Raw genomic sequence first — 23,835 nt, 5'->3', positions numbered from 1 at the left:
TGACAGGCACAGACAATAGCAAGGTCCAAGGGGACTGCCCTCTGTCAGATAGTACAACCAAGCAGAGAATATAAGGGAACACCGGGACCCAGAAGGAACTACGGAACCCTGTCCGATGCCAGAGCAATCTGCAGAAAATTCACCTACCAGGCAGGTGTATGGCGCTCAGTGGTTCTGTCCCTGACTCGGGGAGGACGTCCAGCGAGGATAATGTCGCTGACCCCAGAAGGATTATGTGTGGCGGAGGACATCCAGTGATGGCCGAAAACTGCTGCAGCGGCCGGTGCTTACCAAGCTACGTACCCCAACAATGAGAAGATCCAGTGGGGATCACTGTACTCCACCAGGAATGGTCCGCCCTGTAATAGAAAACAACGCGGGTACTCCTTTATAATATGGGGAGCGCGGAGTGCAGCAGACAGTAGTATTTTATAGGGATGGCAATAGCAACCCTAGCACAAAAGCCAACAACCACCTGGCCATGGTGTAGGGAGTGTGGTTGTATGTGGACCACCCACCAGATCAGAACAGATCAGCCATATAGTGGGTACACCAGAAGTAGCACTAGACCGACGAGGTGGGGGTTGGGCTGGCCCACCCCTGCCAAATATGGTTACCATGTACATGTTGAACCAGGATGGCCTGTTGTGGACAGTGCCTTGAGATAGTACAAGGAGACCATAGAGCACGACAGTAACGGAGTGGCAGATGTATGGAAGAACCAAAAAGGGAAGTAACCAACATCCGCAGCACAGATTAGAGCCTGGGGAAGGAAGCACCCAGTAATACAGAAACTGTATGGGGCACAGATTGCACCATAGGGCCTAGCACGTGGGTACTAAAAATACACGCCTAAAACCGAGGTAAAGTGGCTGCATGTTGCACTCTAAGGAGAGAGGAAACAAAACCACAGCATCCAGGAATGCAACCGCATTTGGAGGGTACGGGTCTTCAACCTGTAAAGTAGAAATATGGCTGTGTAGTGTAGAGATACGACCAGACAGGTGCAATGGGTACAGCATCTGGTGATGGTAGAGGTACTAGATTTAAGATTAGAGCGATGTGGCCGCATGGTGCACCCTAGGACCAGAGAAGTGCAACGGCTACCGCGTTAGCAATGGTACCTATATTCCGCTCGGGAAGGGGAAAATAGGGCCGCACGGTACCACAAAGAACGACAGGTGCACACCACAATTATGTAAGTGCAATGGCAACTGAAGGAGGCCCTCAATTCCACCAGAAAAGAGGGAAACAGGGCTGCATAGTACACCATAGAGCCAGACAGGTGTAACTGCTGCAGCATCAGAGACAGTGCAGGAACTCTACCTAGGAAGGGAGTAAGATGGCTGTTTGGTGCACACTATGATGAGGTAGGTGCAGTGGCCACGGCAATACAAGGTGGCCTCAATATCTCGTCCGGTAAGGGTGACCATAAGGCCAGATAGGAGCAACGGCAACAGCCTCTGGAGATAGTGAAGGTACTCTACCTATAAAGGGAGCAAGGTGGCAGCTTGGTGCCCACTAGAACCAAACCGAGGCAATTGCTACAGCAATTGAGAGTGGCCTCTATATCTCGCCCGAAAGGAAGAAATAGTGCCGCACGGAACACAATAGAGCCCGCCAGGGATATTGGATACAGCATCAGGAGATGGTGTAGGTACTCTACCTATGAAGGCAGCAAGGTGGCTGGAAACAGACAGGTGCAATTGCTACGGCAATTGAAGGCGGCCTGTATATCTCTCCCGGTAGGGGGAAATAGTGCCGCATGGAACACCATAGAGCCAGCCAGGAGTAATGGCTTCAGTATCTGGAGCAGGTGTAGGAACTCTACCTATGAAAGTAACAAGGCGGCTGGAAACAGACAGATGTAATCGCCACGGCAATAGAAGTCGGCCTGTATTCTCTGGTACAGGCACTACAAAAGAACCTTTAGAGGCCGAGAAGGGTTACCAACCCTACAAGAGGCGCTTGCCTGAATTATCAGCTTGCCTAGAACATAGCCCATGGATAGGGGAACCAGGAAGGTCTGTCGTGTACAGCCTACGAGGGCGTACGTACCAGAGACACCGTGTAGGTGTCCTAGTTGCTAAGCACGGTGACGGCTGCCTTACCTGTGCGGTAATTACCTGTGCAGGCAGGAGAGCGCCATCCGACAGTACACTAGAGGAGCACCAAACCTAGGTATGGTAGGTTCCACCATGCACGTTTGTCTTGACCTCACAGAGGGATTCTGCATAGTGGAAGACCGCCTGATGCTCTGTTCCGAGGGAATCGGTGCAGAGGTGTCCCCAGAGGCAACTGACAGAGAAGGCTTCGTCACCAGCCTCAGGCCTGTCCTGGGGCGACCCGAGGATGCCGAGGAGGGGTGGAAGCTAGTTGAGACCACCCGAGGTTGGTCCGTGGGCTACTCCTAGCGTGACCCTGTATGTGAGCGTGGCCCATCTGCAGGGAGGACCCTGGGGGAGGAGAGGAGACTGCAATTTGGGTAGGTAGCGGTCCAGCAACTCTTCCAGGGATTGGGAGAGTCAGGCAAGGTTCCCATGGTTCGACAGGGAGGGAGCCCATTCAGGGGGGACCTACACAAAAGGGTGGGAGGGGGGGGGCAAGCCGACCACATGGAAACCTCCGTAGACAACGGACGCACGTGAAACACGTGGCGATCCGATAGGGAGGTTGGGAGAGGAGACCCTCATGGAGCAGCAGGGCTGTCCTATCTGTCCCTGGATGCCACGTTCCCAAGAGGTGCTGCAGAAGGATGAGGCAATTGAGAGGGGGGGGAGCCTGCAGAAGCAATTCAGCCAGAGGCTGCCTACCAGACCCCAGGAGCTGTATCACAGCACGCCCCATGCAGGAAAGCAGCAAGATGGCGACCCGGTGAGAGAAGGAGCCGGCAGCAAGAGGAAGAACCGCCCCTCTGAGACAGAGCAGGGAACCTGGAGCTGGATTGGGCAGGCAGGAGAGGCCCCTCCCAGGCTCCCCCTATGGAGGGGAGGTGACAGAGCAAGCCCGGGAAGCTCAGAAGTGGGCGGGGAGTTGCGGCCTAGTAGGCCCAAAAAGCCAGGGCCTCGATTAGTGGAGTGCGGCCGGGGACGAGAGAGGGAAAAACAGAAGGCCAGGAGGCTTCTGGGGCCAGGATACGGCTAAGAGATGTAGGTATCCGGGAAGGGAGGAGAGGGGGGGAACGCGCCCAGGCCCGGGGACGAGGGTGGGAGACCCTAATCTAAGGGAACATACTCACCCTCAGACATCTTCAGGCGCAGCAATAACCACCCCCTGGGTGGACTCAACACTGGAACCGTGGGACTGCCGGAATTCCACTGCGAAAGCAGATTTGGGGACTGGGTGGCTGCCAGGCACCTGAGTACGCGCCCGCAGGGGGCAACTAAAGTGGAACACGATGGAGCCACCCCTGCAGCAGGCCGGAACCTGCAGAGAAGAAAAAGAAAAAATGTAAATAAAAAAGTAGCAGGATGACCTGCACAAAAAGGTCAGGTCTGCCTCCTATGGACACTAGAACAAGACTGATCTGTCTAGTGCCTGTGGAGAGGGTATAGCCCAACGGGGAGGAGCCAACACTTTTTATGTCTAGTGTCTCCTCCTAGTGGTAGTTGGACATATACCATGGTGCTGTGTCCCCCAATGCCATGCACGAGAAATAGCCTTATTTGGGTTCTGCCAGTTTCAAAATCTGTCATGGAAAGAAAAAGACAACTGTATTTTGGATTGGTATTCTATTAAATACAATCTGAAAGCAGCATGTTATAGAGCAAGAGAAGCCAAGCAGATTGCTATATAGTTTTGTGGGAAAAGATTCAGTAAAACCTATAATTTTTACATTTACATCTGCAGCTCTGTGAACAGCTATTGGTACAGGGAGGAGGTGTTATCAGTGACTGACAGCTATCTCTGTATACACACAATGCTATCAATCACTGATAACACCTCCTTCCTGTACCGATAGCTGTTCACAGAAGGTAGAAAAAGCAGATATATAAATGTATAAATTACAGGTTTTCCCACAAAAAAAAAATATCAATCTTCTCAGCTTTTCCTGCTCTATAACATGGTGCAATGGTGCATGGTCTAGAACAGGTCCACTTTAAAAGGAATCTGTCAGCAGATTTGAGCATGCTAAAACAATACTTTGTGAAGCTTTTATTATCGAGAGTAGTGAGAATATGAACATTTATTCTGCCAAAGTCTGCTGCAAATGCTAGAAGGTGTTGCATTACTGTGAAGTGCTGTCTGCATTCAGCTGCTTCACTGACCCTCCCCTCTGAATGACAGTGGTCCCCTGGTTGGATGCTACCAATGACACTCACAAAGGAGCAGGGCTGCAAAGCTGCTCAATGCAGAGAGTACTTCACAATGAAGCTTCATCTCAAGTGCACTTGCAAGAGCAGAACCTGGCAGAATATAAGTTCATATTCACACTACTCCTGATAATAAAAGATCAACAAAAAGTATATTTGTCCTGCCTTCCCCAATGATGTCAGCAGTTTAGCATAGTAAAATTACTGACAGACTCCTTTTAACAAAAACTCTGCTTTTCTCTGCTTGTGTAGGCATGGACCACAGTCATCAGAGAAAACCCGCGGGCTGGTTACCAGTATTGCCGAGACCACTTTTTGTCTTCTAGAGTGCTCCAGGTAAATATTCTTTTAAGAAGTCTATTATTTCTTAGTTTCTGATCACAATATGTGAAATAGAACTTCGGTGAATGAATGACTGTGTATAACCAATGTGAAAAGTAATTAGTAGCTGCACCTCTGTTTAGCATTATAAATTGTAACCAAATTCCAAGTGTCAGGATATTTTCCGGCCATTTCCTGGTATCGGGTGACAACAATAGCAAACATGTAAGGGCTCTTTCACACTTGCGTTGTTTTGTTCCGGCATAGAGTTCCGTCGTCGGGGCTCTATGCCGGAAGAATCCTGATCAGGATTATCCCCATGCATTCTAAATGGAGAGAAATCCGTTCAGGATGCATCAGGATGTCTTCAGTTCCGGACCGGAACGTTTTTTGGCCGGAGAAAATACCACAGCATGCTGCGCTTTTTGCTCCGGCCAAAAATCCTGAACACTTGCCGCAAGGCCGGATCCGGAATTAATGCCCATTGAAAGGCATTAATCCGGATCCGGCCTTAAGCTAAACGTCGTTTCGGCGCATTACCGGATCCGACGTTTAGCTTTTTCTGAATGGTTACCATGGCTGCCGGGACGCTAAAGTCCTGTTTGCCATGGTAAAGTGTAGTGGGGAGCAGGGGAGCAGTATACTTGCAGGCAAAAAGAAAAAGGCAGGCGTGCTCAAACCCCGCCACACCGAGCACGGACCATGCTGGGAACCACAGTGTACCTGAAGTAAAGGAGAAAAAGAAGTCCAGCTCGATTAAAATGTTACCTTTATTTTTCAGTGCAGATTAAAAGCCAGTTACACTCCAGTCAACATGTTTCGGATCAAGGACAATACTGATCCTTCCTCATGACAGTGCGGCTCCCAGGGCGCTTCAGAGTGACGTCAGGGCGCCCCACGCGCATGGATGACGTGATCGCATGGATCACGTCATCCATGCGCATGGGGCGCTCTGACGTCATTCTGGAGCGCCCTGGGAGCCGCACGGACTGTAAGTATACTGCTCCCCCGCTCCCCACTACTACTATGGCAACCAAGACTTGCTTTCAGTTCACTTGCGTTTTTCCGGATCCGTTGGGCACCTCCGGCAAATGGAGTACACGACGGATCCGGACAACGCAAGTGTGAAAGAGGCCTAACGGTGTTGCTTTCTGACTGTGTAATACATTTTTGCTTACTTGCCACCTATGGCGCACACATACTTGATATATGGAGTTACTACAAAACGAATAGACCTGATGGTGGACATCCTAATTTATCATAGTCATTTTATTTTTGTTTTGTTCCCCAATATATCCAGTGTCTTGAGTTTTGGCTGAGCCATTAAAGTTGGCTCTATAAAGGATTTTTTTTTTTTTTAATGGAGCACTTAATAAACAATCCTGTAGAGAGTTAACTGATCACATTTTAAAATTTACTCTGATGTACTTTTCACAAGGTGAAGGTGATGTTCACACAGGAGTTTGGATTTTGTAGTTTTTTCAGGGGCAGTATAGCCTAGTCTGTTTCACGTTTTTCCTTTTAAAAAAAGGAAGGTGATCTGATGGACCCATTAAGTCAATGCGATCTGTTAAGTTAGAAATCGAATCTGATTTATCCAGTGTGAACAGGGCCCTGAGGGTTAAAGTGGTTATCTGATTCTGACAATCCATTTTCTAATAGCCTATGATGCCTCTTATCAATTAGCTATAACAGAAAATACCTACAAAGAGGACTCAGGCTGTCCACGTATTACACAAAGATCGCACTGATTTCAATGGGCAGAATGCATTGCTTCATTTGTCTTATGGTTGCACTGCAGCTGCATTGAATGCTTGCTGGGTCCAAGCAGCAGGACCACCTATTTTTTTTTGGGGGGGGAAGAATTGTTAGGGTCCATTCACACGTCCGTAGTGTATTGCGGATCTGCAATACACCCAGCCAACACCCCCATAGAACTGCCTATTCTTGACAGGACATGTTCTATTTTTTTACGGAGCCACGGACTGGAAGATCGGGGGCACACTTCGTAAATTATGAAACACCCATTCATCTTTCTGTTAAAAAAAGATGAATGTTTTACTAAATCTAAGCATTACCACATTCTGAAGCAATATTACATTATTTATTTTATATTTCAACTTTTCTATATTGTAGGAAATAGCTAGTCTGAAACGACAGTTTACAGAACTGCTGTCTGACATTGGCTTTGTGAGAGAAGGGATTAGGGCAAGAGATATTGAGAAGAGATGGTCTCAGAAGGGAGATGGAGTAGTGGAATCTACAGGGGAGGAGGTAAGTGCTTTTCTTATATAATGCAGAACTACAAAATACATAAAAGTGAAAAGGACATTGGATAACATGATGCCTATAGATATAATACAAAAACAAGCTTTTATTGTGTAAAAAAAAAAAAAAAAAAAAAACGGTATCTCTGTAATCATACTGACGAGCACATTAAAACAATGTTTTTGTTCCCACACAGTGTACCCAAAAAACAATGTCGGAATTCTGCGTGCTTTACAAAAAGCCCCAAAAAAAGTTGAATCTACCCCAAAATAGAACCAATGATAATAGCAATTTGTACCGCAAAAAAAAAGGCACTTGCACATGTCCATCGAGCTGTTTGTGCAGCGGTTTTTGTCCTGCCGATTCTCTGCATGTTTGCTGGGTTGCGGTCAGATCTCCGCTGGTCCCCATTATAGTTAATGGGGCCGGCAGGCATTCAGGCAGTGTCCCGCAATGCCGGAACCGGAGAGCACTTTAATGCTAGTGTGAAAATAGCCTTACGTCCACATTTATGGCATTTCTGTGCCCAGTAGAACCTTCCTATCAATTCAAGAAGTGTGGTGTGTGTCTATATCTGTAGATTGCAGTTTTTATTTTGCACTGTCCACTGCTCAAAATACCTGTGGCGTCAAAATGCTCACTGCGCCCCTTAATACCTTGAGGGCTGGAGTTTACAAAAAGGGGTCACTTCTTGGGGGATCCATTTATTTCACCCCAGAGCCTCTACAGTTATCACCACATTAGGCCTCAAACTATGCAATGTGCCCTTTTACGTCTGAGCGCTCTCATACATTCAGTCAAAAGATTAGGGTCACATATACAGTGTTTCTAATACCAGAAAGCATAGCATAATAATAAGAGGGCTTGCTTTTCGAAGTGGCATACACTGGGCACAACATATTGGGCACCGGAATGGTATGTCTGTGTGAAAATTACAAATTTCACTTTGCACCATCTGCTGGGATTTAATTTTTGCAAACCAGCTCTTGGGTCAATATGCTCACTGCACCTCTTAGTAAATTCTGTGAGGGGTTTGGTTTCTAAAATGGGTTCCCTTCTAGGTTTCTTTTTATTTCACCTCAAATTCTCTGCAGTTGTTGGCCAGTGTTTGTTTTTTTTTTTTGTTTTTTTTTTAAACCCTGGAGCTGCCATGCTTTAGGGGGGTAAAAGTGTACTAAAAATACTAAAAACATTAATAAAGTATATTACAAAAACTATTATTAGATCATTAGGAGCACGTTCACAAAAAAAATGATACAAAATTATGTTTTTATTTTAATTTTATACAGGCAAATACCAATGCAGAGAACATCAAGCTAATGTCAGCAATGCTGTGCGCAGCTCTGTATCCCAATGTGGTCCAAGTAAGTTCACGGCTGCTTAAAGAAGTTGTCCGAGTTATATAAAAACTCAGGCAACCACGTAAATGACCCAAAATAACAAATGAATATATACTCGCCTGTTTTCTCCTCTGCGTACACCTGCACTGCGGTCCTCAACGCTATTTGTTTTTCTGGCTGCAGCAGTGACGTTCTGTGCACACAAGTCACCACTGCAGCTAATCACTAGATGCAGCAGAGACGTCCCGTGCACAGCTGAGTCCAGTGATGGAAGATGGTACAATACATCAAAAGTCAAGTTTATGCACCAGTTACTACACTAGAACAGGGATGTCACACTTGTGACCCTCCTGTTGTTTTAAAACGTCCATCATGGCCAGACCGCCTACAGCTATCAGTGGGAGTTGTAGTTTTGCAACAGCTGGAGAGCCCCATTTTACCTCCCTGTTCTAGGATGATAATTTTTGCATAAATGTGACTTTTAATGTATTGTGCCATTTTCCATACATTTTGTATTTCTAGAGGAAGGACTATTCCAGTCACCATTGCTTAAAACAACAATTGTAAAACATTCAATAAATATATATATATATATATATATATATATATATATATATTTTCACACCTGATCAACCATTTCTCTAAAGGAAGCGGTCCCAACGATAAAATCAGATTGTTGGCGGCTGCAGCAGTCAGACTGGAAGCTATAGGTGACGTGTCAAATTTATGGACAACCATTGACCACACAGGAGCTGCACTATGCAGTGGCTCTCCTCTCAGGCTAGTAGAGGGGTATCCAAGCATCCATATGCTCTTTAGGCAAACCTGTCACCAGAATGTCACCATTTCTTGGCTAATTACGATGGTTGTCACTTTTCTAGCTCATTTAGCTTAATGAAGGGGAAAGAGAACACTATCCAGACAACCCACATAATGTCTGACTGGAGTGTCTAGTTTAATCTTACTTTAAAATCCCTACCAGTATTAAATGTTTCCTTAGGTGAAAACCCCAGAAGGCAAGTATCAAGTGACAAGAGCGGGAGCCATGAAAATGCAACCGAAAGCTGAGGAGCTGAAGTTTGTTACCAAGAATGATGGTTACGTTCACATCCATCCCTCATCCGTCAATCATCAGGTTAGACACCGACACCACTGTTCCTTGTGTTAACCCTTTTATAGGTTCATGTCATCTTTATCCTCGGCATGTGTTTTAGGTGCGACACTTTGACAGCCCGTACTTGGTGTATCATGAAAAGATTAAGACCAGCCGTGTGTTTGTGCGAGACTGCAGCATGGTGTCAGTGTACCCTTTGGTCCTATTTGGGGGTGGACAAGTTAATGTTGAGCTTCACAAAGGAGAATTTCTCATCTCGCTGGATGATGGGTGGATCCGTTTTGCAGCTGCTTCACATCAGGTAAAATCACCACATATTACTATGAATACTAAACCTGACGAAGTCCAAAAAAAAAAAAAAAAAAAGGTAAATCTAATAAATTACACTATTACGAATATACATGTAAGGCTACTTTCACACTCGCGTTTGGTGCGGATCCGTCTTGTATCTGCACAGACGGATCCGCACCAATAATGCAAATGCTTGTATCCGTTCATAACGGATCTGTTTGCATTATTCATAAAAAAAAAAAAAAAAGTCCAAGTCAAAACGGATCCGTTTTGACTTACTTGAAAGTCAATGGGGGACGGATCCGTTTTCAATTGCACCATATTGTGTCAGTGAAAAACGGATCCGTCCCCATTGACTTACATTGTAAGTCAGGACGGATCCTTTTTTTTGCCCATAATATGTTTTAGCAAAGGTATATGTAGTGTATGGATTCATGATAATACTGAGTGGTGATATACTTATGAGTATTGTTGTTCACTGAATCTGCATCGTGGATAATTTAAAGAAAGAAAAAGTCAACATACTGTATTATGTTATAATATGTATTTATTGTTAATAAAAACGATTTGATTCAAAAAAAAAAGTCAGGACGGATCCGTTAGGCTCCGCATCGTCAGACGGTCACCAAAACGCTGCAAGTTGTGTTTTAGTGACTGTCTAAAAAACGCAGCCAAATTGATGCATTCTGAACGGATCCTTATCCATTCAGAATGCATTGGGGCTTAACTGATCTGTTTTGGGCCGCTTGTGAGAGCCCTGAAACGGATCTCAGAAGCGGACCCAGAAACGCCAGTGGGAAAGTTGCCTTACTTTGGGATGCTGTCTCCCTTTTCCCTTTAACTCTGGCCTTACAGATTAAAGTCCATTAAATCAGCATCTGATCTAATGGATAAAGGAGGCCAGATAGACCCCTGATCTCTGCTGTCCAGTGAAAGATGGATGGAGCATATTTGATTTCAAAATGCTCAGTCCGTTTGTCCTTCAGGAAATCGGCATGTGCTTGAGATTTTGTGGTGTAGGTCTTGCACATAGAGCAGATGTATGCAACTGTACGCCGTACATCTTCCATTGTTATAGGAAAGCAAACAATGCGCGGTATATGTTTTTTACTGGCTGCTGCTTCTACTATGCTGTCCAAAACAGTTTAAAAAAGCTATGTTGATACATATTCTGCAAAGACCCATGTCAGACGGCCGTAGTGTTTTGCGGTCCGCAAAACATGGATACCAGCCCGTGTGCGTTCTGAGGACCACACATGGCCGCTACTATGAAAGAAAATACCTATTCTTGTCCACAATTGCGGACAAGAATAGGATATGCTCTATCTTTTTTGCTGGGGCCACAGAACGGAACTATGGATGCGGACAGCACACAGTGCGCTGTCTGCATCTTTTGTGGACCCATTCACATGGTCATCTGAATAAGCTTTAAGGTTGACTGTATGAACATGGCCTTAGCTGACTAAGTGCAGACAGAATTTAGTGACCTAAAGTAGGGTTCCTCAACTCCAGTCCTCAGGGCCCACTTGCTGGTCATGTTTCCAGGATTTCCTTAGTATTGAGCAGGTGATTATAATTAGTGCATCAGGACTTACCTCAGGCATTCATTCTAATGGATATACTCAAATCATGACTGGTAGGTGGGCCCTGAGGACTGGAGTTGAGGAACACTGACCTAAAGGAGTATTTTACGGAGAAATTCCCTGACACCAGGCACAAGGCCATTTTGGGCTAGCTCAGATGAATGCAATGATACCTTTCACTTGGCGGCCCATTCCTTTATTTTGGAGAAACAGTACATTTAATCTGCATTTGAATGAGCAGTTAAGTGCACTGAGGGCGGGCCCAAGCCACTTTGTGCACCATTGCTCCTCATGCTTCCTCTGCCATCCCCTCCATCTCCTTGATTGATAGGTCCAGGTTCCTGCATAGTCACCTTGCCTGGCCCTGGGGGGGGGTTTACAAGGGTATACACAGTGGCTTGGGCTTGCCTTCGTGCACTTAACTGCTCATTTGCATATGGATTAAGAGTCCTTTATAATTGCAGTCAGCTGAGCTGGCCCTACAAAGCATTGTGCCCTGTTTAACAGTGAATTTCCTGGTGACAATGAAGCTTCTATACCTGTAAAATGAACAAATCAATAGATTATTTTTTTTTAATACATATCTGGGTAAAAAAAATATTGTCCATATAAGTCAGTGAATGACCAGCCATCAATAATTTATGTAAGTAGGTTCATAAGAGTGTGCAGCTTATTTTCTTAATATAATCTTTACAGTGGTCAGAGCTTTAAACATTCATCCAGCAGTACTAGTCCCTGAGCATAGATTTAAAACATCGCCTGCTGCATCCTGCAGTCACCAGTAGAGGGAGCTTACTGCATTCAAGTCAATAATAAACAGGAAGCTCTTCAGGTCCCTCTAGTGGTGGCTGCAGACATTGTCTGTTTTCCTTTACATTTATGTCTATGCTGGGGATCTGGAGCACTGCAGAAGGAAAACAGAGCTTCTGTTTCTTTAAAGCAGGGATGCTCAACCTGCGGCCCTCCAGCTGTTGTAAAACTACAACTCCCATCATTCCCTTCTGTAGGCTGATAGCTGTAGGCTGTCCGGGAATGATGGGAGTTGTAGTTTTGCAACAGCTGGAGGGCCGCAGGTTGGGCATGCCTGCTTTTAAAGGTATTTTCAGGAATTGACACTGAATTTTGTGCCTAAATTGACATGATGATACTAGGCGGAGATGTATCGTAAGGCAGAAGTCTGCAATAATTTTGTTCATGTTCATAGTAGCTTTTCCTGTAGTGTTGTAGGTTGACAATATCTACCTGAAGGCACAACTAAACATTGCACATACATTGTGTTTTCCCAGGTAGCCGAATTGGTGAAAGAGCTGCGCAGTGAACTTGATCAGCTGCTGCAGGATAAAATCAAGAATCCAACAATGGACCTGTGCACCTGCCCCCGGGGCTCTCGTATTATTGCAATGATTGTAAAACTGGTGACAACACAGTGACGCAACATAAAATATGAGGATTCCCAAATTGAAGTCATTTTTGTCACCTTTGAGACGTTACCCCCTATCCACAGGATCAGAGATAACTGTTAGGCCCCTTTCACACGAGCGAGTATTCTGCACAGGTGCAATGCGCCCGCACGGAATCCGGACCCATTCATTTCAATGGGGCTGTGTACATGTGCGTTGGTTTTCACGCATCACTTATGCGTTCCGTGAAAATCGCAGCATGTTCTATATTCAGCGATTTTTATTTTTTTATTTTTTTTTATTTATTTTTTTATGCAACGCTGGCCCCATAGAAGTGAATGGAGCTGCGTGAAAATCGCATTGCATCCGGAAGCAAGTGCGGATGTGATGTGTTTTTCATGGATGGTTGCTAAGAGATGTTTTGTATACATTCAGTTTTTATCACGCACGTGCAAAAAGCATCAAAATGCATTGCAGCCGCGCGATAAAAACTGAACGCGATCGCAGGCAAAACTGAATGACTTTGCCTGTGAAATCGCACATTTTTCCACTGAACGCATCCGGACCTAATCCAGACACGCTCGTCTGCGAGAGGCCTTAGGCCTCTTTTCACACGAACGATACCGATTGTGTCAGGGTGCGTTCAGTGAAACTCGCACGATTTTGTAAGCAAGTTAAGTCCGTTTTGGGTCATGATTCAGTGCGGGTACTTTGCGTTCACGTCACGCATTGCACCCACGTGGAAACCTCGCTTGTGTGAAAGGGGCCTTCTGTTAGAGGAGATCTGACCTCCGGGACCCCCCCCCCCCATTCCTGCGGCAGTGCTCTATTTATGTTGTATTATGTAGCCCTTATGATTAGTGGTGGTCCCAGCAGTCCGAACCCCCACAGATCTAATACGTATTCCCTATCCTGTAGATTGGGGATAACTTCTTTATAACCCCTTTAATCATGTGCTCCATTGTCCAATGCAATGGTTTTCATTCTGCTCACCATGTGACATGTAAATTACTGTACTGTAAAGCTGGATTCACTTGCAGCATCACTACCACGTGGGAAAACTGTGTCAAATCTTGCAGATGCAGTTACTTTAGTTCCTGGGTGTCACTGGAATGATGTGACCTCCCAGGACAGCTGTGTGATTGCTATGACACGTGACATCACAATCATGAGTAATGAGAAGATTTTCCTCTTGTGCGTACATAGAAACACTTTGTATAAGTTTGTTACCAATTGCCTATTCTCAGGATTGGCCAACATCTGATCTGTGGGGGTCCGACTCCTGCCACCTCTGAAGAGGCCATGGTGGTGGCTGCCTCTTCCTAGGCCTGTGATGTCATGTTCATTGATCACATGGCCTATTTGCAGCTCGGTCTCATTGAAGTGAATGGGCCTGGGCTGCCATAACGAGCACAGCCCCTATACAATGTACGGTGCTGTGAGGAAAAAACAGCTGATGGTCTGGGGTAACAAAAGTTGGACCCCCACCAATCAGATATTGATTACCTATTCTGAGGATAGGCCATCAATTTTGACCTCCAAAAGCCCCTTTCACACTGGCGTGTGCGGCCCGTAATACACGGGCGCCGTTCTGTGGGCATTCCGCATCACGGATGCGGACCCATTCACTTGAATGGGTCCGCTACTCCGGAGATGCGGTACGGAAGCACTACGGAGTGCTTCCGTGGGGTTTCGTCCCGTACTTCCGTTCCGCAAAAAGATAGAACATGTCCTATCTTTTTGCGCAACTGCCAGATCGCAGACCCATTCAAGTGAATGGGTCCGCGATCCGCTGCCCCACGGACTGTGCTCGTGCATTGTGGCCCGCAGCACTACCACGGGCCGCACACGCCAGTGTGAAAGAGGCCTAAGTGAGTGATCAACATAAATCAAGTAAAATGGCAGCACTTTTTTTTTTCACTTCAAAACATATATGAAAAGACTGCCAATCTATTTTATTCTCAGTTAGCTTCCCTACCATTTAGAAATGTACGTTTATTTAACGCCCAAGAAAACCGCTACAAAGTGCAAATCATGTTAAAAGCGTCATGCCCAGCAGTAGCGGTATACTGCAGACCCTGGTGAAGGGGACGTACGATCCTGTAATACTTCAGTATATTGTTACCATTGCAAATTCTATGCAAAGTGTAAAAAGTAACTAACTGTATAAATAAAGATGATTTCTCTTTAAGAGCGTTCAGTTTTTGGACTCCTTTTACTTGAGGCATTTTAATATTTTGAATACTGAAAAACTTTACACTGCTGCGAAAAAGCATTTGCCCCTTCTATTTTTCAGATCGGCCAACGAATTTTAAGATGGAGACAGCACAAGTGAACATGTAACAACACAGCGTGTAAATGATTGAAGACAGATTTATTCAGAACCTGTATCCTCTGCATGAAAGTATTTGCCCCCCTAAACCTAATAACGGGTTGTGATAACTTGCGATAAGTCTTTTACACCGCTGTGGAGGAATTGTGGCCGCAGTTTGCAGAGTTGTTTTAATTCGGCTATATTGGAGGGTTTCCTGTTAGTCTTGCTAAAGCATCTCAAATGGATTCAGGTCAGGCCCCTCCAAAATGTTAATTGAATTGACAAGTGGATATTCTCCTTCAGGGCTTTTTAAAAAAAAAAAACTGAATTCATTGTTCCATCAATTACAACAGAAGCAAATCGGCCCCAGACCATCACCCTACCACCATATACGTCGGTATAATGTTCTTATGGTAGAATACAGTCTCCGGGAAATATTTAAAATGGCTGCCAGAAACCTGCCCTAGAATGTGAGCACTGACACGTGCATATACTACATACTGGTGACTTTTCCTGTCAGGCTGCTCAGCCATGATGGCATATTGTAGGTAATATTGCATCATTACCATCTATGCTAGAGCTGTTTAGTGGGGGCCCCAGTCTGTCACCCCCCTAGGCAGCTCTGCAAGTGGAGGCAACCAGTCCTGCTCACATTCTAGGACAGATTGCTGGCGGCCATTTTAAATCTTTCCCAGAGAATCTCTTTAAAAAGGGATTTTCTGGTAATAATTACATTTTATTTAAAGGGAACCTGTCATCAACTTTATGTTGCCCATACTAATGGCAGTATAAAGTAGAGACAGGCGAGTTGATTTCAGTGGTCTGTCATTTATAAGTAAAAAGTAAGTGGTTGCCGAGAACCAACATCACAATCATTGCAGCCCAGGCTTGGAAAAGAGTCACGGCCACCTGAGAAGAGTCATGGTTATTCATGAATTCCTGCTCTCCCTGCCCACCTGCTGATGACTGACAGTCTTCTACCTAGTTTTCTCTCTAGGAGAAAACTGCCAATCATTAGAGATGGGTGAGAGTGCAGGAGATCTGACTCTTCTCAAGGCCTGTGCTGTAATGATTATGATGCTGGTTCTCAGCAACCACTTACTTCTAGCTCATGAGTGACACACCGCTGAAATCAGCATTTCTGTCACCATTTAATGCTGCCCTCAGTGAGGTCAGCATAACGTTGATGACAGGTTCACTTTAACACCCGCAGCCTGCCTCCTGAAACACAGGATTCGTACTAACCTGCTGCATGCCACTCCAGTCCTCCTGGCTGCCTTCGCTGTCATGCTGTTTGTGGCCACATCGCCATTAAAACCAGTTATTCACCTATGTACAGCCGCATGTAAACAGTGCAGGGGACTGGAGCAGGTAAGTATGAATCCTCTGTTTCAGGAGGCAGGCTGTGGATATTAGATAAAATGTAATTACCAGAAAACCCCTTTAAGCCTCCCTTCATTACTTATGTAAATTGGGTCCATCAAGAACTAGAAATTACAGTATTATTAAAAAATAACATACAAATGGTTGGGAGGGACAGTCTTTTATTGGCTAGTCATATAACCCTGTATAAGTCCTTGTACTCGAGACAATATGATTTCATTAGTGCTGTTGCAGTTTTCTGGGCCATACGGAGGATCAATGGTTAATACACCCGCAACACACAATGTCCTCGTAGTCTCCCCCTGTTCAGTAACTGGAATGTTGTTCTGCTGCAGCCAGGTCTTCAGATTGAGCTTTTTGGTCTCCAGATCCTCCTTGTTGTAGGTGCTGTTGCTTTCCTGAAGGTTGAAGAGACTTGTAAGTTTCTGTTTGGTGGCCTCATCTGATTCTTTTAGTATTTCCACTTTCTGTACTGCGTGCCCCATGACTATGCGGACAGATGTCTTCTGATCATCATCAAAGGTAACGAGGACAACACTAAAAGAGAAAGTCACCATGAAACACCACTGGTTCATGAAGTCTACTATAGAAAGTCACGGACATTGCTACCATGTGCTGTTTTCAAATGCAATATGGAAACCCCTTTTCCGGTTTGTTTTTTTCAGGTCAGTAATGATTCATCCATGTACCTCCCTCTGACGTTGGACATGGCGAGAAGTTCCCTGTCTGTAACTTCTTTCCATGATAACAACTTCCCATTCTGGAAGACTCAAGTTTTCCATGTGTTACCAGGACGGCCAATGGTCTGAATGGCCGCCATGTAACACTATATTTCCTGGTTAGACATGGCTTCCCCCGGTACATCTTTTCTGAAAAGGGATATACTTAATAAAACAGCTGTAATCTTCAACTGGAAGTTGTTTTTTGCCTACTCTACACTCTGATGGTTAGCTGACCACATGATGTCTCTGCTGGAAGCCTGGGGCGTAGCTAAAGGCTCATGGGCCCTGGTGCAAGAGTTCAGCTTGCACCCCCTTCCCTCAGTGCTTTGTGGCCAGGGAAGAACATAGCCTTCATGCTGCCTAAGACAAAAATTTAAATGGCACCGCCCCAAACCCTTTGTTAATTTACATGGGCGACTAGAAAATACGATCTGTGTGATGGACACATTTCCCAGACCAACCTGCGGCTCAACTGACCCGCACTCACTGCATCGTAGTGATCTATAATGCTGCGAGTTCCAGCCTATAATGTACTATACTGCATGTATGGGACAATAGACCCGCAATCAGGATAGAACTGACAGCAACATAAATCGGCCACAGTCGGTCAAAAAAATGTGGACACACGGACCGTTTTTCCCCGACCACATTTGCCCGTGTGATCATAGAGCTGAAGCCTAACTCCTGTGGGATATGAATGAGCACATTCATCTTCTGCTTTCTTCTGAGCACACCTCGTATTAACAGCACTTATATGAATGATGTGTATTATGTAGGCAGAGCAATAAGTCTACAGGGACATCTATTTATCTACAAGAATTACCGCGCTCTACATCAGGATTTTTTTCATCGAAATAACTTCACTTTTTAGAGGTGAAAGCGAAAAAGGGGTGTGTAAGAGCCTGCAGCTAGCTCTGGTAATGTGTCCTTCCTGTACAAAAGAACAGGAAATCTACATTAGAAACCCTGATAGGCTCTGCACCACAGGTGTCAAGTGAGAAGGAATAAGGACCCATGCCCTTCTATTTCCAGAAACAGGGTGGAGGCACTTGCATGAATATTTAACTCCTTTATGCTTTATGTACTTGTTTATCCTCAGCCATTAGTACCTGTTCACATGGTAATTACATTTACCTTGCAGACACTGGATCAATTGTGACGACCCATCCTTGGTATTCGTTCTTCTCGTCAGCTGTAATGGTGACCTCTTTGTTCACGTAGGCTTGCCACTCGGGTGGGGTTTTGTCAGTCCAGCTGGTTGTGGTTGTCTCTGTGAACAGAACCATGGTTACTAATCATATGCAAGAAAAAAACCATCAGAATATGCAGCCAAACTTATATGCTCCTATCTATGCCCCTATTTTGGGCCTTTTAGAATCTTACTAGCCTTGGTCACTCAGTTAAGGTTGTTTTCGAGGAGCACAATATTGATGACCTGTCTTCAGGATAGCAAAAAAAGGGGTTTAGTCAGCACCTCCCAGTGCGCAGGTGCACGCTGCCATGGCAAAAACCTAGAGGAATGGCCTCCCTTGTAATGGAGGGCATTATGGCACAAAAAATGTATTTAGTGTTAGGACCCGTCTAACAGAGATCGCCTTGACGTTCGGTAAACGCTCCCATATCCAGTGTATTAAGCCCTGCAAATGGGCCCCCGTCTTCATATCAGCACTGAAAATTCAAATCATCTGTCGTAGATTTCAGCAGATACGATAGTAAAAACAGCACTGTATGCATCGCTAGTCTTTCCTTGACAGACCACGACAAAACTCATAAGTCACCTGAGTCCGTCAGGCTTGGTTATAACAGATGTGAACAAAGCCTTACGGCAAGCAGAACAAAACTGCAGGCTGTGATTTGCAAGGAAAATATACTTATAAAATAAACAGCTGGGAAAAGCAGCTTTCATTTTGTGTCAGATCGAAGATATCTAATGTAACTGTGGAAGCAAGTTCACAGTGGAAAAAAAGAAAGAAAACGTGATATGCCCACATATATAATAGTAGTTATCGCTGGCTCTGCAGGCCAGCGTCTGTCACCAGGAAATTCACCGTTAAACTAAATACATAGTAACATGACTGTGATGGACTTTAATGTACATCATCTTGGATCTCATTTTCTGATAGGATGACGCAATTTGCGGAACGGGCTGCCCATAATAGAAATGCCTATTTTTGTCCGCAAAATGGACAAGAATAGGACAAGTTATATTTTTTGGGCGGCCCGCGGAACGGAGCAACGGATGCGGACGGGACTGAATTCAAGTGCTTGGGTCCGCATCGGAGCCGCAAAAAATGCAGCTCGGATGCGGAACCAAACCATATTCGTGTTCATGAGCCCTTAGTATCGGAGATCCAACTGGTTACTAATACCTGTACGGTACAATAATGATACGGTAAAAATGCCCATTTTACCTTGTGTTTCTACATCAGTGTCCATTGCAGTGTATGAAATGAGATCTGGAAGAGAAAGTTACGTTTGTGGTCATTAGTGAAGATCTGAACAGTAACACAAACCCTTCTATCTATGGTACTAAATATCTGTGGGATACAGATTGTCTATGCCTTACACAGTCCTAGGCACAAGTGTCTAATGGCTCGGAGTCTGATATTTAGTGCCAATCCCAGTAGGCTTTACAGAGGCCAGATTCACATTTCCGTGTCTGGGGGTCAGTGGAGAAATCACAGAGACATGCACTACTTTGGTCGTCACACTGACAACACGGATGGCATCCATGTTTGGTCCCCTTTTCACAGACCATTGGTAGGAGATGCTCTGGAAATTCATTTTCAGCCGATCAGTGTCTGTGGAATACGGATGACACACAGAGGGCAAAAAATGGACACAGACTAAACACAGTCAACATGGATGGATTTTCCGCATACGTTAAGACACAGAACAAGGCCTTAGAACGGCAATTATCCCATTCAGTGGAGATCCCACAGGTAGCCCGCCAATCAATGTTTACACTGGAATCGTCTGAAATGTGAAAGAACCACTGCAATCAGTTATAGGTCCAGTGGGGGAGGATTATCAAACTGGTGTAAAGTAGAACTGGCTTAGTTGCCCATAGCAACCAATCAGATTCCACCTTTCATTTTCCAAATAAGCTGTACAAAAAGAAAATGTGGAATCTGATTGGTTGCTGTGGGCAACTAAGCCAGTTCTACTTTACACCAGTTTGATAAATGATCCCAAGTGTGTCTATATTTTGGCACCACATGCCACCCCAGCCTCAGTGGGATTCTTCTGGCATCAGGTTTCCTTTCCACTCATTTCATAGGGCAGCCAAATAGTATAATCTGCTACTCAGTAATGTCGCGTTCTCATCAGGCACTGATTGGCAGGGGTGCAAGGTGGCGGTTATCCTAAGGATAGACTATCAACATCAAAATCTCAAACCCCTTTAAGGCCCCTTTCAGACGAGCGGGTGTCACGCTGCGGACTTACAGCGCAGCTCCCGTCCTGCCGGGGTCGCATAGCATTATATTGATTTATGATGCTATGTAACCCTTAGAGGTCTGGAATGTACTGGTTAACACTGACAGCATTATGTCAGTATCATCTAATACATTCCAGAACTGTAAGGGTTACATAGCATCATAAATCAATATAATTAGGGATGAGCGAATAGACTTCATCCGAAGTCGATTCGCATAAAATGGGAGCGCCGTATAGTATAAGAATGAATTGGCTCCGATGAGCCGAAGTTATTACTTCGAGAAGTCTTGTGAGACTTTGTGTAATAACTTCATAAATTAATTATTACTGTAAAATACCTTGATATCGTACTCTGGTTCGGTTCCATGGTCCCACTCGAGTTCGGTTAAAGGTTTTTTACAGTAATAATTAATTCACAAAGTTATTACACAAAGTCTCGCAAGACTTCGTAAACTACAGTATTACAACGAAGTTTTATGCAAATCGACTTTGGATGACGCAGCCAAAGTCGATTCGCTCATCCGTAAATATAATGCCATGTGACAACGGGAGTGCTGGGAGGTCAGGATGGGTGCTAAGCTGCGAGTTCGCAGCGAGACACCCGCTCGTCTGAAAGGGGCCTAAGGGCGCCTCCACACTCTACTGATTTGTTACTGTGACGGAAGATCAGTACATGTGAAGGGGGCAGCAAGACCGTGGACTTTCAGTCGCAGAAAATTCTGCAACAAGGCACCCTTAGGCTAGATTCACATGACCGTATGTGTCTTGTGGTCTGCAAAAAAAACGGATGACGTCCGTATGGCATGAAATGAATGGGTCTGCATCCTATCCGTAAAAAAAAAGGAACGGACGCGGAAATAAAATACACTCATGTGAATGTAGCCTTAGGCCTCTTTCACACCAACGATAGGGATTGTGTCAGGATCTTGTTTAGGAAAAAACTGATGGTTTTGCAAGCAAGTTCAGTGAGTTTCTGTCTGCGATTGCGTTCAGTGTTTCAGTTTTTTCCGTGCGGGTGCAATCAGTTTTTGATGCGTTTTTCATGCGCGTGAAAAAGAACTGAAGAATGACAAACTACATCTCCTAGCAACCATCAGTGAAAAACGCATTGCATCCGGATGCCTTCCGTTTTTTTACTGAAGCCCCTTTCACTTCTATGGAGTCAGGGCTGCGTGAAAAACGCACAATATAGAACATGCTGCGATTTTTCGTGGATGCAGAAATGATCAGTGATGAACGACGCTCATGTGCACAGATCCATTAAAATGAATGGGTCAGGATTCAGTGCAGGTGCTGTGTGTTAGGTTCAAGCAACGCACCCAGACAGAAATCTCACTTGTCTGAAAGGGGCCTAATAGAGCGCTGCTCCAACTGAAATAAATGGGATAGGTGTTACAGTAACCGGCTCCGTCCTCTACACAGAGGATAGAACTGCATAATTCTGGTGCCGAAGCTGCTGCAAAACAGCTGATCAGTAGGGGTGCGGGTGTCGGGCGCCTGCCGATCAGACAGCGATAGCCTTTTCTGGGGGCTTGTAAATGGTGGCCACCAACCACAGGGTTTCATCCATCTTGGATGGGGTGGAACCTACAAAAACTATTAGGGTATGGATTGATTTAAGGATACTTTCACACTTGCGGCAGAGTGATCCGGCAGGCAGTTCCGTCACCAGAAATGCCTGCTGGATCTGTCAAAACATATGCCAACTGATGGCATTTGTAAGACTGATCAGGATCCTGATCCGTCTTACAAATGCATTGAAATGCTGGATCAGTCTTTCCGGTGTCATCCGGAAAAACGGATCCGGCGTTTATTTTTTTTCACCTTTGCGCATGGAAGGACGGATCCGGCATTCTGAATGCCGGATCCGGTGTTCCGTTAAATTATGGTACCTGTTAAAATCTGGTACCCTCGTCACTTCCGCTATGACGTACCGCTTGAAAAGGAGGTGTGATCGTTGAAGTTGGCACCAGATTGGCTGAAAAGAAGGCGTGTTGGCGCCTGCGGACAAGCAACCTGGGTACCATCATTTTACATTCAGTGCCTGTGAAAGCGCAGAGGGAGGGAGTGAAGCACGCAGGGACCGTAATTTTACATTCAGCGTCTGTGAACACACGCGGAGGGAGGGTACCATCGATTTAAGGGGCCACCGTGCATGCGTGAACTAGATTGCATTTTAAAAGCTTACATCCAGTGCAGTGGCCCGTAAATCGACTGTACCCACCCTCCACGCGTGTTCACAGGCGCTGAAAGTAAAACTACGGTACCCAGGTTGGTTGTTCCTCCCCTCGTCACTCCCTCCCTCTACGCGTTCACAGGCGCTGAATGTAAAATTATGGTACCCAGGTTGCTTGTCCGCAGGCGCCAACAAGCCTTCTTTTCAGCCAATCTGGTGCCGACTTAAACGATCACACCTCCTTTTCAAGTGGTACGTCATAGCGGAAGTGATGAGGGTACCAGATTTTAACAGGTACCATAATTTAACGGAACACCGGCACTAATACATTCCTATGCATTCAGGCAAGTGTTCCGTTTTTTGGCCGGAGATAAAACCGTAGCATGCTGCGGTATGATCTCCGTCCTGATCAGTCAAAAAGACTGAACTGAAGACATCCTGAACGGATTGCTCTCCATTCAGAACGCATTAGGATAAAACTGATCAGTTCTTTTCCGGTATTGAGCCCCTAGGACGGAACTCAATGCCGGAAAAGAATAACGCTAGTGTGAGAGTACCTCAAGTCAAATCCAGTATCGATTTAATCACAGAACAAACCTGTGGTCGTAATGTGGATTTCTGTCGTGGATCATCATGCAGATCCACCGCAGGTTTGTAATCCAATAACGACAATTATGCTGCGTTCGTTATCCCGCAATCATCGGGGGGAGATTTATCAAAACTGGTGCAAAGGGAAAACAATCAGATTGAGCCTTTCATTTTCCAAAGCAACAGAATGGATGGGTTGCTATGGGCAACAAGCCAGTTTTCTCCCTAATAGCGAAGACGGGACAGCTTACACTCCATTCACTGCACATGGCCCCGGCCTCTAGGCAGATACGTCCGAGACCATGGCTGACATGGCTGGAATGGCTGGCAGCAGCGAACACTAGATGGTAAGGGCACTTGGAAGATGACACGGCTCCTATATAAGCCCTGAGGATGCCCCTATATCCTGCGTTACCGCTGCGGCCATCACGTACTACTCACAGAGGTTCCTAGCGGCTCCTGCCTCTCCGCAGTAATACTATTAGAGCCATGCACGAGCCATTCTAGCCAGTGTCACCCCGCTCTCTGGAGCCACACGCACGAGATCACACGCCCCCGCCCCCCCCCGTGACGTCACATCCCGC

At 45.5% G+C, this 23,835-nt stretch overlaps 2 protein-coding genes across 3 annotated transcripts in view; one reads left to right on the top strand and one right to left on the bottom strand.

Annotated features, from left to right (window-relative positions):
• The window catches only part of DHX57 (DExH-box helicase 57), a 95,285-nt gene extending 82,480 nt beyond the window's left edge, over positions 1 to 12,805 (top strand). For both annotated transcript variants that reach the window (XM_040429580.1, XM_040429579.1), the window contains exons 19-24: positions 4,566 to 4,649; positions 6,771 to 6,908; positions 8,192 to 8,266; positions 9,243 to 9,377; positions 9,457 to 9,657; positions 12,517 to 12,805. In XM_040429580.1, the coding sequence (XP_040285514.1) occupies positions 4,566 to 4,649; positions 6,771 to 6,908; positions 8,192 to 8,266; positions 9,243 to 9,377; positions 9,457 to 9,657; positions 12,517 to 12,660 (777 nt within the window). In that variant the 3' untranslated portion in view covers positions 12,661 to 12,805. The remainder of the gene's footprint in view (positions 1 to 4,565; positions 4,650 to 6,770; positions 6,909 to 8,191; positions 8,267 to 9,242; positions 9,378 to 9,456; positions 9,658 to 12,516) is intronic.
• A 3,666-nt stretch (positions 12,806 to 16,471) lies between these two features.
• GEMIN6 (gem nuclear organelle associated protein 6) lies at positions 16,472 to 23,835 on the bottom strand. Its single transcript, XM_040429596.1, has 4 exons — positions 23,693 to 23,835; positions 19,461 to 19,505; positions 18,184 to 18,319; positions 16,472 to 16,864 (listed from the first exon to the last, which is right to left on the bottom strand). The coding sequence occupies exons 2-4, from the start codon at positions 19,483 to 19,485 to the stop codon at positions 16,489 to 16,491; spliced, it is 537 nt and encodes a 178-aa protein (XP_040285530.1). The 5' UTR covers positions 19,486 to 19,505; positions 23,693 to 23,835; the 3' UTR covers positions 16,472 to 16,488.

The sequence above is a fragment of the Bufo bufo genome, chromosome 4 (assembly GCF_905171765.1).
Source record: "Bufo bufo chromosome 4, aBufBuf1.1, whole genome shotgun sequence".
NCBI classification, from domain to species: Eukaryota; Metazoa; Chordata; class Amphibia; order Anura; family Bufonidae; genus Bufo; species Bufo bufo.
The sequence above is the reverse complement of the archived record's forward strand: the minus strand, read 5'-3'. Positions and strand labels throughout refer to the sequence as shown.